The 17,246-nt window shown below is 41.3% G+C and overlaps 1 protein-coding gene and 1 pseudogene across 1 annotated transcript; both read left to right on the top strand.

The window, feature by feature from the left end:
* Positions 1-371: 371 nt before the first annotated feature.
* LOC128244486 (uncharacterized) lies at positions 372-1,127 on the top strand (annotated as a pseudogene).
* A 28-nt stretch (positions 1,128-1,155) lies between these two features.
* LOC128244485 (uncharacterized) lies at positions 1,156-2,292 on the top strand. The gene has a single exon (XM_052962487.1). The coding sequence runs from the start codon at positions 1,156-1,158 to the stop codon at positions 2,290-2,292; it is 1,137 nt and encodes a 378-aa protein (XP_052818447.1).
* Positions 2,293-17,246: the final 14,954 nt, after the last annotated feature.

Here is a 17,246-nt window from a genome sequence, read left to right as displayed (position 1 = left end):
TACACTAAATCGGAAAACCAATGCATTTCTAAAGCATATACATGTACCTGTACTTCAATTCAGTGTTTAGATATATAATCGAGCGTTACAAATTATATATGATCGGTTTATTTTCCCCAGTGTAGTCTCATTGATGTGACAGCAGTGATGACCACAACTGCATGGTCCAAGGTCGCTGTCGCAGCAGTGATGGCCCCAACTACATGGTCCAAGGTCGCTGTCGCAGCAGTGATGGCCACAACTGAATGGTCCAAGGTCGCTGTCGCAGCAGTGATGGCCACAACTACATGGTCCAAGGTCGCTGTCACAGCAGTGATGGCCCCAACTACATGGTCCAAGGTCGCTGTCGCAGCAGTGATGGCCACAACTGAATGGTCCAAGGTCGCTGTCGCAGCAGTGATGGCCCCAACTACATGGTCCAAAGTGGCTGTCGCAGCAGTGATGGCCCCAACTACGTGGTCCAAGGTCGCTGTCGCAGCAGTGATGGCCCCAACTGCATGGTCCAAGGTCGCTGTCGCAGCACTGATGGCCACAACTACATGGTCCAAGGTGGCTGTCGCAGCACTGATGGCCACAACTACATGGTCCAAGGTGGCTGTCGCAGCACTGATGGCCACAACTACAAGGTCCAAGGTCGCTGTCGCAGCAGTGATGGCCCCAACTACATGGTCCAAGGTCGCTGTCGCAGCAGTGATGGCCACAACTGAATGGTCCAAGGTCGCTGTCGCAGCACTGATGGCCACAACTACAAGGTCCAAGGTCGCTGTCGCAGCAGTGATGGCCCCAACTACATGGTCCAAGGTGGCTGTCGCAGCACTGATGGCCACAACTACATGGTCCAAGGTGGCTGTCGCAGCACTGATGGCCACAACTACATGGTCCAAGGTGGCTGTCGCAGCAGTGATGGCCCCAACTACATGGTCCAAGGTCGCTGTCGCAGCAGTGATGGCCCCAACTGCATGGTCCAAGGTCGCTGTCGCAGCACTGATGGCCCCAACTACATGGTCCAAGGTCGCTGTCGCAGCACTGATGGCCACAACTACATGGTCCAAGGTCGCTGTCGCAGCACTGATGGCCACAACTACATGGTCCAAGGTCGCTGTCGCAGCAGTGATGGCCACAACTGAATGGTCCAAGGTCGCTGTCGCAGCAGTGATGGCCCCAACTACATGGTCCAAGGTGGCTGTCGCAGCAGTGATGGCCCCAACTACATGGTCCAAGGTGGCTGTCGCAGCAGTGATGGCCCCAACTACAAGGTCCAAGGTCGCTGTCGCAGCAGTGATGGCCCCAACTACATGGTCCAAGGTCGCTGTCGCAGCAGTGATGGCCCCAACTACATGGTCCAAGGTGGCCGTGGCAGCAGTGATGACCACAACTGCATGGTCCAAGGTCGCTGTGACAGCAGAGATGACCACAACTACATGGTCCAAGGTCGCTATCGCTGAAGTGCTGACCCCAACTGCAAGGTCCAAGGTGGCTGTGGCAGCAGTGATAACCACAACTGCATGGTCAAAGGTCGCTGTGACAGCAGTGATGACCACAACTACATGGTCCAAGGTCGCTATCGCAGCAGTGATGACCAAAACTGTATGGTCCAAGGTGGCTGTGGCAGCAGTGATAACCACAACTGCATGGTCAAAGGTCGCTGTGACAGCAGTGATGACCACAACTACATGGTCCAAGGTCGCTATCGCAGCAGTGATGACCAAAACTGTATGGTCCAAGGTGGCTGTCGCAGCAGTTATGGCCCCAACTATCTGGTCCAAGGTCGCTGTGCCAGCGGTGAACAACACAACTGCATGGTCCAAGGTCGCTGTGACAGCAGTGATGACCACAACTGCATGGTCAAAGGTCGCTGTCGCAGCAGTGATGACCACAACTGCATGGTCCAAGGTGGTTGTCGCAGCAGTTGTGACCCCAACTACATGGTCCAAGGTCGCTATCGCAGCAGTGATGACCACAACTGCATGGTCCAAAGTCGCTGTGACAGCAGTGATGTCTACAAATGCATGGTCCAAGGTCGCTGTGACAACAGTGGTGACCACAACTGCATGTTCCAAGGTCGTTATCGCTGCAGTGATGACCACAACAACATGGTACAAGGTCGCTGTGACAGCAGTGATAACTGATAACCACAGCTGCATGGCCCTAGGTCGCTGTCGCACAGTAATGACCACAACTGCATGTTTCAAAATACATGTAGCAGTCGCAGCAGTGATGACGACAACTGCATGGTTCAAGGTCGCTGTCGCAGAAATGATGACCACAGCTGCATGTTCAAGGTCACTGTAGCAGCTGTGATGACCACAACTGCATGGTCAAGGGTCGCTGTAGTAGCATGATGACTCCAACTGCATGGTCCAAAGGTGGCTGTCACAGCAGTGATGACCACAACTGTCGCAGCAGTGATGACCACAACTGCATGGTCCAAGGTCGCGGTCGCAGCAGTGGTGACCACAACTACATTGTCCAAGGTGGCTGTCGCAGCACTGATGACCACAACTGCATGATCCATGGTCGCTGTCGCAGCAGTGATGACCACAACTGCATGGTCCAAGGTCGCTGTCGAAGCAGTTATGACCACAACTGCATGGTCCAAAGTCCCTGTAGCAGCAGTGATGACCACAACTGCATGGTCCAAGGTCGCTGTCGCAGCAGTGATGACCACAACTGCATGGTCCAAGGTGGCTGTCGCAGCAGTGATGGCCAAACTGCATGGTCCAAGGTCGCTGTCGCAGCAGTGATGACCACAACTGCATGGTCCAAGGTGGCTGTCGCAGCAGTGATGGCCACAACTGCATGGTCCAAGGTCGCTGTCGCAGCAGTGATGACCACAACTGCATGGTCCAAGGTGGCTGTCGCAGCAGTGATGGCCCAAACTGCATGGTCCAAGGTGGCTGTCGTGGCAGTGATGACCACAACTGCATGGTCCTAGGTGGCTGTCGCAGCAGTGATGACTATAACTGCATGGTACAAGGTGGCTGTCGTGGCAGTGATGACCACAACTGCATTGTCCAAGGTCGCTGTCGCAGCAGTGATGACTATAACTACACGGTCCAAGGTGGCTGTCGCAGCAGTGATGACCACAACTGCTTGGTCCAAAGGTGGCTGTCGTGGCAGTGATGACCACAACTGTCGCAGCAGTGATGACCACAACTGCATGGTCCAAGGTCACTGTCGCAGCAGTGATGACCAAAAGTCGCTGTGACAGCAGTGTTGTCTACAACTGCATGGTCCAAGGTCGCTGTGACAGCAGTGGTGACCACAACTGCATGGTTCAAGGTGGCTGTCGCAGCAGTGATGGCCGAAACAACATGGTACAAGGTAGCTGTGACAGCAGTGATGTCCACGACTGCATGGTCCAAGGTGACCGTGGCAGCTGTGATGACCAAAACTGCATGGTCCTTTGTGGGTGTGGCATCAGTGAGGACCACAACTGCATTGTCCAAGGTCGCTGTGGCAGCAGTGGTCACACCGACTGCATTTTCCAAGGTCGCTGGCATAGCAGTTCTGACCACAGCTGTATAGTCAAAGGTGGCTATGGCAGCAGTGAGGGCCACAACTGCATGGTCCTAGGTGGCTGTCGCAGCAGTAATGACCACAACTGCGTGGTTCAATGGTACTGTCGTAGCAGTGATGAACACAACTGCATGGTCCATGGTCGTTATCGAAACAGTGAAGACCACAACTATATGGTCCAAGGTCGCCGTCGCAGCAGTGATGACCACAACTGCATAGTCCAATGTGGCTGTGGCAGCAGTGAGGACAACTGCATGTTCCAAGGTCGCTGGCTGAGCAGTTGTGACCGCAACTGCATGGTATATGGTCGCTGTGGCAGTAGTGTTGACCACGACTGCATGGTTCAAGGTCGCTGGCGTATCAGTGGTGACCACGACTGCACGGTCCAAGGTCGCTGTCCTAGCAGTTGTGACCAGAAGTGCATTGTCCAGGGTCGTTGGTGTAGCAGTGGAGATCACAAGCGCATGGCCCAAGGTGGCTGCAGCAGTGGTGCCCACAACTGCATGGTCCAAGGTCGCTGACGTAGCAGTTGTGACCACAAGTGCATTGTCCAGGGTCGTTGGTTTAGCAGTGGAGATCACAAGCGCATGGTCCAAGGTGGCTGTAGCAGGTGTGTCCGCAACTGCATGGTCCACGGTCGCTGTCGTAGCAGTTGTGACCACAACTGCATGGTCCAAGGTGGCGGTGGCAGCAGTGGTGACCACAAGTGCATGGCCCAAGGTGGCTGCAGCAGTGTAGCAGTTGTGACCACAAGTGAATGGTCCAAGGTCGCTGGCGTAGCTGTTCTGACTCCATGTGCATGGTGCAGGGTCGCTGGTGTAGCAGTGATTTTAGGAAGTGCATGGTCTAAGGTGTCTTTCGCTGCTGTTATGACCACAGCTGCATAGTCAAAGGTCAATTTCCCAGCAGTGATGACCATGATGACCATCTGGATACAAAGCCCAACGTGCGTTGTACATGCCAATATATGTGCTTCCTAATATACTGCATCATCCTGTATGACGACTTATTTCTGAAGCAAATTTTGAAAATGTCTGACGTACCCCTCACAATACCCACTTTCATCACAAGCACATGGAAGTGAATGCAAACTTTTGACCGAATTGGCCAAGTACGTCTGGATTTATCGCAAGGTACATACATGCTGGTATATGTTCATTTTGAGGGTATTTTCCCTTGGAGTAGAGCATATAAAACAGTACATGGGGCATTCGTTCCACATGACAAGATTGGGGAATACACCTTTTTGCGACCTTTTTCCAACATTTTGGTAAAACATAATTTCAAATCCGCCCTATATTTCTTCTAGCCAATACAGCAATATATATATCGAAGCTTGCTCAGATTCTTGAAAGGAAGAGCCAATGCCAGCCGGATTATGAAACATAAATATTGATAAATCATATTTCTGAAGACTGCGAAGAACATCTAATGGCTGCTTGTGCTCGTCTGAGGCGGAAAGTAGGAAATTATCAATATTCATAACCCTGTGTATGATTTAACTCATGTGTTCCTGCGCATGTCCATAGACGGAGATGTTTCTCTCTGTCCAATAAAGAGCATTGTTACAAAAAGACATTATACAGAAGAGACCAGTCCTAATCTCTCAATAGTTTTCACTGCTGGTACGTACTGAAAATAGCAACAGTAATTGTTACTTATGTTTCAATATCTTTTGATTAAAGGAGAAATTCCATATTAACGATTTGACTTCTAGCTTAATCCTAAATTAATATTTGTAAAAATAGTATATTTCCTGTAATCGTGTGAATAAATACTCTTTTTAACTAACATTGTGTTAATATAGTAAGCATATTTTACACCTCTTTGGGGATTTATTTCTGAATAGCCATTCTGCAAAGATATAGTGATTACTTTAGGGAAGAGCGATAATATCGATCGTTCGCTGTATTGCGATTATCTTGATTTACTGATATATTGTGATAATATCGATAAACCAATATTTAGTGAAAATATCGATTGACTGATGAATTGTGACAAGATGCTGGTGCGATACGTCCAATACTCCATGCAGAAATAGCGATATTCTGATGTAAATAAAATAAAAATACAATTCACTGTGTTTTCTTTCTCTTACTGCCCAAAACGTAAACGCCGACCCGTATAAATGTTGCCCAATCATCTCATGGACCGGTCACACTACCCTAAGATAGGAGCTCGTTCACTCAACATTTCTGATAAGGACACACTACCCTATGAAACGGGCTCGGCCACACTACACTATGATAGGGGCTCGGTCACACTACACTATGATAGGGGCTTGGTCACACTACACTATGAAAGGGGCTCGGTCACATTACACTATGATAGGGGCTCGGTCACACTACACTATGATAGGGGCTCGGTCACACTACACTATGAAAGGGGCTCGGTCACACTACACTATGAAAGGGGCTCGGTCACACTACACTATGATAGGGGCTCGGTCACACTACACTATGATAGTATAGCCTATGGTGTAAGGGAACATACATGTAAATATTTAAGGTAAAAATTTTTAAAAGAAAACACATACATTTCAATCATATTAGCCGACACCATGACTTATCGCTCACAATCGCCTGAAATTTGAACATATCATAGATGTCTCACTTCAAGTCGAACGGTGCACATATCCACTTTTAAAGTCATTTGATGACGTCATTACAACGCATAAAAAGTAGACATAAGAAACTTTGTAAATGTGGAAAAAATGTGAAGTAGAAACATATTTGATTGACATTTGCGTAGGAAACATAGACATTTACCGAGACATCACTACGACAGTTTTTATCTTTGATATTTTGGAGACAAAGTATCCCCACGGAAGAGGCCTTTATTATCCCTCGGCTTTTTATCTAAATAAGGTAATTTGTAGCATCACGTTGCAACTGGTTAGGTTTCTAAAATGGCGTATTAATTTTACAACGCGATTCCATTATTTTTACTTCTGCCATTTTTCATTCGGAGTGACATTGGTTTGACTGAGGTAATGATTTTATATACAATTTATCTACTTGGCTAAAGAATAAAGATCGTGATTAGACCTGATTCAAGACCGTATCAACGGAAACCCAGTCTTTATTGCCACATATCCGAAAATTTTATTGCTTATTTTCGGATATTTTCCGTCCATTTCTTCTTCCAATTTATCAGAATTGATGGAGAAAACAATTTTATATCAGTTTTTATGAGATAGCTTTTAGTCGCTTGTCTTCGGAATATCTTATTGTCTTGCCTTGTCCCTCGGTTCTGGGATCATTTACCATTTGGCGAAGCCGATATCAGATCGCATAACTTCCTGATTGCACGAGGAGGCTTCAACGTCGAGATTTGAAGAAAGATGAAGATATTTCACGAAACCCCATTATTGCCATAAAAGACGACTAAATTTCCCTTCCTAATTGGAGAGCTTTTTATTCATGACTTCCTCTCTATCATGTCACGTGACCCCTATTGGAATTGTCATATTAATTCGTGACATGGAATATTTTTTTTAAATAATTACGCCTTTGTTTCTGAAAGAATACTATTGTTATGAATCATAAAACAACACCATCAACATTAACGGAAATGGTTTCAGGGCCAACAACAAAGAGTTTTCTACAGGTAGCATTATCTGTGATTTAATTGAAAAGAACATACCATAGTTTTTAATCACATTTGTCGTTAGTAGGACTATACTTTTAAGGCGGCCAGTAATTTCCCCGTGATACATGGCGTAAAATGTAGCAGCACTTTCATGTTTTCTCTGGACGTACCAGTAATAGAAAACAGATTTTCTTGTTTCGTGTTGGTCATTTCCAAGTGATTTATGCATTTGCTTCATTTTTCCTGCCGTTATTTAGTTCCAACGCGTTGACTTTGATATCATTTCTAGTGTCGTCTGCGCGTGTCGTTATGGTGACAGTCATATCCGGCGGCTCGGGGAGCCATCTTGCATATATCTCTGGCCGTCCAGGAATCTGGTGTAGCTGCCACATAAATCACGTGTCCTCTAAGCGGCCATGGACAGCGAGATGTAGCTGCTGGTTTATGGCCGCCGGGGGCTGACGGCACACACAGGAAGTGACCACGACTGGGTCTCAACTGGTGACAGTATTATTTTCACCATCTCTACTTGTTTCAGGTTTTCATGGTGATTCTTTTTATCTATTACCTAACCCGCATCACAAAAAAAACCCCTTGCAGTTCTATTTGTTATGGATTGGAAATGCTTCTCTCCAATTACTTCTGTCTAAAAGGGGGGCGTTATTGTTTTACACTTGATAGAGGCACACAAGAAACGTATAATTATTTGCATTATTATTTTTTTAACTCATTTGACTTAAATATATCTAAAAAGGCATATAATTTGTACACAGATTCAAAAAATATTAGCCTACAGATTCAAAAATATTAGTCTTTATAAATGGCTTTTTTCTATTGATAGCCACGTGGCCACAAATGTCACAGTTAAAAGCGCTAAATATATCTATCGGTAAACTAATAATTTGCTCTGTTGTTTTAAATCATAAAAAAGTCAAATGAATTAAATAAAAAATGCATGAAAACAACTTTGTTTCTTTTGTGTATCGATTAATTGTAAAACTACATGGTCGCTTTTTAACGATTTTACCAACATATTAGAAAAAAGCACCTAAAACACGAAGTTTTAAATGTTCAACTTTTATTTTTAAATATTTAAAATCTAAAACTGTTTAAAGCCTGAACAAACTCCAAAACTTGGCTGAATATCAAACTTAATAAGGAGTAATTCAGCCCCTGAACTGCATCATCATGTCTCAATTATTCTCGAAAAGTCCCTTATAACGGGGTTACTATTTACCCTTTTCTTAAATTTGCGTAAGATCTACTTCTTTGCGTTTTTAGACTTTACATAAGAACTATCAATATGATAAATATATAAAAAAAAAAACATGTTTCATTTAAAACAATCAAATTATTTTGGCTTATTGAAACAAGTTTCTTAAGTTTAGAGAAATTGGAAACAGGATTGGTGTTCACTATTGGTCTTAATTGGATCTAAGAACGATGTAGCTAACCGGATTACTCGATATAATTAACGGACCAACATCAACACATGGAGTCAATGAGGTATGACTATATGATTCACTTAAGTTGCATATTAAATGCCACCCCAGGTTACTATTTACATTTTCGAAAAATGACAATCTAGACTAATCGTATATTTCTGAAGAGTACCAACATACGTTTTTTTCTGTACTCTGTGAGTTACTTTAAACCGAGACGTTTACTATATACGTCTGTCAATGTGCTTGATAAAGAAGTGAGTAGCTGCAGATGCGCACATCTATATGGGACCAAGAATTAAGAGTATAGACAATATGCCCATGTGTTCACAAGCAGTAAAACATATGACTGTAATATTTCATTGTCATCGGTCATCCAAATATCAAGTTATGTATGTATGAATGTAACAATTTTAAGTTAATACTACAATACAATACATGTTTCCGTGGTGACACAAAATGCATGTAACGGCTGACTGAAACTTCACATAAATATTTGATTAATTAGTGAAACATACCGTGATTGACTATACGTGTTTTAAGAATTTCAATAATTAATATATTTGGTGTGTTTGCGTGAGTATGTGCGTGCGTGTGTGGGTGCGTGGGTGCATGCTTGCGTGTGTGTTCTTGATAGGAGTGAATACATTCGGCTTAAAATGTTGTTTTTGAATTTGAAACTATATAAGCGTTTTCGTCAAGCAATGTTCAAGTCGGAATTGTTGGATAGTAAAGCAACGTGTCAATAAAATTAAAAAACTTCTCCCGTTGTCTTTATGCTTATCGAAAGTAACGATTTGTGCTTTAGAAGTTTACAGAAATATATGACAATGGCAGACCGACACATTTAGTCAAAAACAAGTTTGATAGGAATGTTATTTATTAGATTTACCTTGAAATACCGGATTAGAAAAGAAAACATTGATAGTGCAGACAATAATCAAGTCAAGAGAAAAAATGGTCCCCCATCTTAAATAATATTTTGTCAACATTTCTGGCTTTTCTTGACGCCTTCTGCTTGTTAACAGCCTTGTTTCATGTCCAACATGGTGGCTTATGGATATTTTATACGCTGAACATGATATTTGTCATATATTTCGCAGGCCGAACTGAACACATCAAAGGAGAAATGGTGTCAAAATATCATGTTGGACAATATTGTACAAGATATAGCGCTGGCTGTGACATGCATCAAAGGACAGGCGGAAGGTACGTGTAAAACACGCTGTACAATTGTCAATTATATCACGCACCATACGTTTTGTGTAACAGTTGCCTTTTCTTGAGGTATTTTTGGAATACAAGAGTTTGTTTAACTCTAATTTAACACAGAAATATTTGTTATAACATGGGCTAGAAAGAAGCAGAAATTCATGTCTTTCATACGCTTATATTTCATAAAGGCCAGATATTGTTTTTACTAAGACCATAGAGAATCTGACATTAACACCAGCCGCTAGGAGGCGCTGACACTGTAGCAGTATACAGGGGTCAAAAGACAGTCTCAATAAAACAGAGAATGCTATTAGTATATTTATATTGTTTTATATACTGCCGGACCTCGTTGGCTCGAAATCACAGGGTCCGGCGAAAATACATCGAGCCTCGGACAAATGGAGCCGATCGGGATGCTTACATTCAGTATTATGACATCAAGTTCGAGCCAACGAAGACTACGAGCAACCTGAGTTCGAGCCAACGGGGTTAGACTGAATGTGTTTCATGAAATTGTAAAGCTGCCTCTACAGTCTTCAGATATCTCCCCATTGGTTGTCAGAGAATGGGGGCTGAATGAGGCCATAATCTGTCACTTCCAAAAACTGATCAAGACAGGGTTAAAGTTCCGATTAATATGGAGCTCTTAAATATTGATCGTCCCGAAAATTAAAACAAGGGCCTGACGCGTGTCATAAGCTAGGGTCAAAGCGAAGATGAAATGAGCAATTAAATCCGTTTATTGGATGAAAATCTTACAATTTATGGAAGAGAGATGCTTTATATTCTGGCGGCGAACGCAAAACTGGCAGCGATATATTGAGAATTATAGAAATATTGATCTCGGCACGTAATTTCATGAAATCACGCATATAGCTCGAAATCTTGAGAAAGGAAAATGGAATTAAGATGAAATCTTGCCATAAAATAAAGATTTATATGATAATTTGGATGTTGTCAATACGCTAAACACGAACTCTGCTGTAATTTTATTACCAAAAGTTATCAAAGATTAAATATGTTCTGTGAGTTAGCCTTTCAAGACTCGTCATTAAATTTTAAACACTGAAATTGTATTCACAAATTGTAATTGTGAACACGAAGAAAAATAGAAATTCCTTTCTTCATGATTGATACGACTTCCGTGGACAGACTGTGTAATGGAATTGTTAATGAATTATTTATTATGACCACTATACATGAGCAATTACACATCAAAGGACTGATCTTGTTTAATTGGCTTTAATATTATGTTGTAAAGGGTTTCAAATGTGGTATATGTGTACCTTTAAAGTGACACTCGTATTTAAAACCAATACATACACATGTATAACAAACATAAATTTTGAGTGATAAAAATTCTTACGAAATATCATGTCTTTATGGAAAATATTAATGATAACAAAATTGTAACCGTGTATTTACTAGCTGAAATATTAAATGACTGGTGAGTGCTAAAAGATTTACAGTGATCAACAATTATCTCATAAGGTAGAAATGCCGTGTTTTCTGCATCTCTTTTTTAAATTAAACACGAGATTCTTCATAAGAACTATTGTTTTCGATATGTATTTATTTATAGTTGTGGTAAGTCTTAATTGGAAGAGAGAGTGCATCTTTAAATGCGAATGCAACGTCTTCAAATCCATCGATGAACATCGCATGTAATACATATTTAAAAATCAACCCCACATGCAGTTGGACACATAAAATGGACCAGCCCCTACATGCAGATGGACACATTGAACGGATAAACACCTACAGGCAGATGGACACAGTTAATGGACAAGTCCCTATATGCAGATGAGCACATATAATGAACTAGTCTCTAAATGCAGATGGACACATAGAACGGATCAATCCCTACATGCAGATGGACACATAGATTGGATCAACCCCTACATGCAGATGGACACATATAATTGATCAGCCCCTACTTGCAGATGACCATATAGAATGGATCAGCCCCTACGTGCAGAAGGACACATACACTCGATCAATCTATATATGCAGATGGACACATATTATGGATCAGCCCCTACATGCAGATGGACACCTAGAAAAGACCAGCCCCTCCATGCAGATGGACACATATGATGGATCAGCCCCTACATGCAGATGGACATATAGAATGGACCAGCCCCTACATGCAGATGGACACATATAATGGATCATCCCCTACATGCAGATGGACACATATAATGGATCAGCCCCTACGTGCCGATGGACACATATAATGGATCAGCCCCTACGTGCCGATGGACACATATAATGGATCAGCCCCTACGTGCCGATGGACACATATAATGGATAAGCCCCTACATGCCGATGGACACATATAATGGATCAGCCCCTACATGCCGATGGACACATGAAGAACAATGTGCATTTTATATTAGTGTTTGGATGTCGAGTATGACATACATGATATATAAGATACAATATTTGCTTTGCAAGCATTTAAACCATTATGACACTTAAACACTTTTGGGGCCAAAACGTTTCGCTGTATCCAGTCATATAATGTCAACATTCTACTTCCCCCTCAAAAGAGCGTAGATGCTGGCCATGGCGAGTCTATCATTTTCATATCTATTTCGGCCACGCGGGGACAAATTACGGGCATCTAAAATTATTGACAAATATTAGTTTTCCATCAATGCCAACAGTGAACATTAATAATTGCACATTTCGCCGGTCTGTGATGGATGCTAGCACCTTAAGATCCCAAGACGTCGAGGGACGACGGGAGAACCGGTTTCTCTTCCGCCTCTCTCCTGGATTAATTGTAGCAAAGTGCAACTTGCAAACAAAGGGTCAATTATATTAGTTGAATATTGCTATTAAATATGATTTGAGCGTCACAGGGCGATAATTTAGCGCCCTTTGTTTAGCGGAAAGGGTGAGTGTTATTACCGATATTGATCTCGATGTGCCCGGGCAATGTTACACTCATCTCTGTTATGATGATTTAAGATGATCTTTTGTCTTCCAGGTTCTTAGAGACAATTATGTTATTAAATGAGTGTTAATGCCGTGCCTCAGTAACATGGCAACTCCTCATGCAGGGTTATTATGATCGCAGACGAGTGTCAGAAACAAACACATGTACGGGTTCAAGTATTGACCCGAAACGTCAATAGGCCAAACTGCTGGCTTAACCGTGGACTTCAACAGATCTTCGCTACCGCCATCGTCGAGCCAAAGGAGGTTTCGGGGCCATAGCAGTGTGCCTCTAAATAGTTCTTTTTCTTATTGTTTTAATCATTTAACTACAACAGCTGAACCAAACGAACAGTTTCACTCATGAGTTATTAGTATTAATCATCAAAAAGGTGTATACGAAATACAATGAATAGAAGTGAAATGCCGAAATGTAACCTTTTTTAAAAAAATTATTTAGATGGGTTGTACTACAGCATACAGTATTGTCACACAGTGTGTATTGTTTTCATTACCACTCAATGGTATTGTAAATGTTTTCTTCCACGTGTTCATAATAATTATATACATATCAAAGGGAGCAAAGAGGAAACTGCTGTCTCGGCCGCCCTGCGCCCTCTCGCGGTGCCGCGGCACAGGGCTGGCAATTACCCCGACACTTTGTACGCGACAAGAGAGATACGCAATTATTTCTCGGAATTTTGACACTGGGTGATCATTTAGCGCCGAAAACAGATAATTTATTGGAATTTTCTTTGGGAATATCAATAATTCAGAGAGTACATTATCTTTTACTCAGTTATGTGTTTGTTAGAAGTTGAAGCTTGGCGTGAACTTTGTGCTAGGTTTTCTCATGTAGATTGTCTTAAGGTCGTGCCTATTGTGAGGCAATTATAATTTAAGAATGAAGTATGATAGACTAAAACAAATATAAACAGACTTAGATATATCTTCAGTCTAAACCCGTTGGCTCGATATCCCAGTGACCGGCAAAATACTTCGAGCATCGCGAATATCGAGCCAAGCAGGAATGAAGTCTAAACCCGTTGGCTCGATATCCCAGTGACCGGCAAAATACTTCGAGCATCGCGAATATCGAGCCAAGCAGGAATGCTTATATAGAGTAAAACAAATCGGTCCTTTACATCAAGTTCGAGCCAACGAGGAAATCGAGCCAAGCGATATCGAGCCAACGGGTTTCTCCTGTAATGGATGTCTTTCAATATTACTATAGTATTTTGTTATTAATTCTCAATTGTACCTGGACTTCAAATTGACACTATGTGAGCACAGTTCAATACAAGGGCTGAATGAGTCATTGACATCCCTGACAGTAATATGTATAACCGTGTACTAACATTTCGCGATTCAAATTAATAGTTTGTCTCAAACATTATCCTCAATTTACATCCTTCAGGATTTAGAAGTTTAGAAAGAGGCCTGCAAATGACTTGCAACCCCGCGAAGCACAAAACGCGTGCATTTTTATGTATCTCTCCAGAGGAGATGGGAAGCCTTACCAAGAGACGTTATTTACATTATTTTGAATATTTTCCCTCGACGCTATCAATCAAATTACAGCGTCCAGTTTTCATTTAGCTCTTATAGCTCTTTTTGCAACCCTCACATCTCAAGAAAATATCACTGTCACATTAATTGTCATTTGGCCCACTGAATTAATGACGACAATTCATTTGATAAAACCTCTTGTATTGGCTGTCCCTGGTTCTGAACGTTTTCCATTATTTTGATAAAGAAATATCTGGCCATAAACTCATTTTCTCTGTGTTATTGTGTGACAGGACACATCGGAAACACTGTGTATAGCTCACCTCTCGAACTGGCTAATAATCAGATATATACTCCTCAGCTAATGTCCATCTATCCATCTTTCTGGGAGGCCAGGATTGAAGAACAACATTGTTGTTTTTTTCTCATTTATTTTTCACATAGATACATATATCAGTACAGTTTTAAATTCTCAACATATACAACATATCTGATAGGAAATACATATATTCAGAAACAATAATGCTCTCACACATGCACACGCACAAACACTCCCTCCCACACGCGCACACACGCACGCACACATACACATTTCATACACACCCGATCGTATGATGTTTATACGATCGATGTCCCCTGTATTAGATTCCATTAATGTTTTTTTGTGTTTTTTTTAAGTCTAAGAGTTCTTTGTATGGCTAATTGTGTCTTTTATTATTAAGTTATATTGTATGTTTAAGTACTTCCCATTTTTTGTTGTGGGTTTCAAGTTTGTCATTGTTCAACGCAATTTGTTCTTTTATTTTAATCCTTAATCTCAAATACGTCAAGTATGCATCAAAGGATAGTGTTCTGTTATTATACTTGGTTGAATGTATATAAAATTTCATAAGAATAATAAGAAAGTTGCATATGTTGTTGTATTTGTTTTTTGTCACTGTTCCCAATAAAGCTTCCCAATAGAACAACATTGTTATTAAAGGTTTTTTTGAGTACAAGGACCCCGTTTCATTAATAATCACAGGAGCGCTTTCGTTCCGCGCTTTCGTACCCATAATCAATTAACAACAGTAGCCTTGCACTGTTAAAATATCCACAAAAGGATTCCTTGGTCTATAATAACGGACAGTCTCATGTCTGAGCCTAGACTCAGACTCAGAAGAACAAACATGTTTATCAAACTTTTTTGAAATTAAGAATCATATGACCATGACTTTTACGGCAAATAATGCAAACACTTTTCATTTACCGTCAGACCACATAAGGCGCTTCCGTGATATTTTAAATCTAGTAAGATATAAGAAAATTTGGCGATTCTTTACCATCATTGTTGAACTGGTGTTATTGTCCAAACATTTAACACGACACAAATACAATTACTGTTTGTTTGTTATATTTTAAGATTAAACATTACACACTTCACTCTGTATAACTAATTTACGACACCAATTCATTTGGTGACCAGAAATGATATATCCAAAGCTCTGTGATTAATTGGCATATAATATGTTCGAATTTCTTTTCGAGTAGTATAGTAATTTTTACTTTTTGGTATTGTCTTGTTTTTTTTTAATATCTAATAGACTGGACGTTAACCTTCATTTCTACCCGACAAAACTTTTCCAAGGTAATGTGTACAATATAATATGGCATTAATCTTTATTCTGGTCGAATTGAATGCCAAACTATGTTCCATTTCACTTTCTTGTAGTACGAAAGGCATCGATACTCACATCTGGAAACAAATGCTAAGGCCTTAAAACGTTGGCTAAAACATTAGATAGAATCAGCGAATGACCATGGTGGGCACAATACTGCAAATATAATTATAATCTAAAATAAATTTGCTTCAGTCTGAAAGGCACTGGGCTCTCCACATCAGCACCACCATAGAATATATGTATATACAAATTTCTTTTATTTAAAACTCGTTCTATTCAGACTACCTGTACCGTAGTGGACATCGCTTCTTTCGAGAATGTTTGTACAAATCACAGGCAAATCCAAGGCCCCGGCCGAACCTCATAATATAGAAAAACACTTTCTATGGATAAGCTGCCTTGTTAATTCATCTTATTCGTCTATTGGTAGACACTTTACATGACGAGCGGGCCACTGTATATCAAACGTCTAAGCAGCGGACATTCATCTTCGTTATAACAGGGCGAACGGCATTCGAATTGTAATTATGTTGTGGAGATAATAGAAAATTAAATCACAGGCCGGCCGTATGATGGACCGAGGCAGGCCGGATATGGGAATGTCTAGCTTTTAGTTACTTATAGCAAGATATATGCACCAGACGTTCATATGTGAAATGAATGTAAACAGCTTTCATGTAAACAAACATGTTCTTCTTGTCACTCGCACGTATTACATAAATCGAAACAAAAATAAAATAATGTCATTCAAAGGTCTGGTCTCTTTTTTTTTTAAAATAGCTAATATATATTTTAAATATACGGTTGTTCGCGAGTGTTATATACTGATTTCGTTCTTATATTTTCATAAGGACAGATCGATGGATATGGGACAGCATATTAAACAATTTGTACTGTTGTTTCTCGAACCTTTTAACAGTTTTACCATCCTGTTTAATATACCAGGATTCAATAAAAGCCAGACTCTATGATTGCACATGGAGTCTTTACTTAGTTCACGGTTTTGTATTTGATTAAATCGTACCGTTGAATCGAGTGCTTGAATGATACGATGCTTATGTTTTCTTGCCTTAAAGCTAATGTACGCAATCTCGCAATCTCGCTACTGAGAGTTTTGATGCAAAAATAACATCTTGCTATATTACACCCTTAATTTGGGCATAGAATGTAACGTTTCGGGAGAGGACCGTAACTGATGTTGGCATAACTCGTGGCCCAATCCCTGTGCATGCTTGATTTTATAATGTCGGTTTAAATATTGTGTTGAAATTTGCATTGATATTCTCATTATCGAATGTGTTTACATGCAATAAAATATTATTAAATCAATTTGGGCATTTGTATTGCTAGCTTCGTGAAAGTTCCT

This window comes from Mya arenaria, chromosome 8 (genome assembly GCF_026914265.1).
Source record: "Mya arenaria isolate MELC-2E11 chromosome 8, ASM2691426v1".
Classification (NCBI taxonomy): Eukaryota; Metazoa; Mollusca; class Bivalvia; order Myida; family Myidae; genus Mya; species Mya arenaria.
This window is presented reverse-complemented; position numbering and strand designations above follow the sequence as displayed.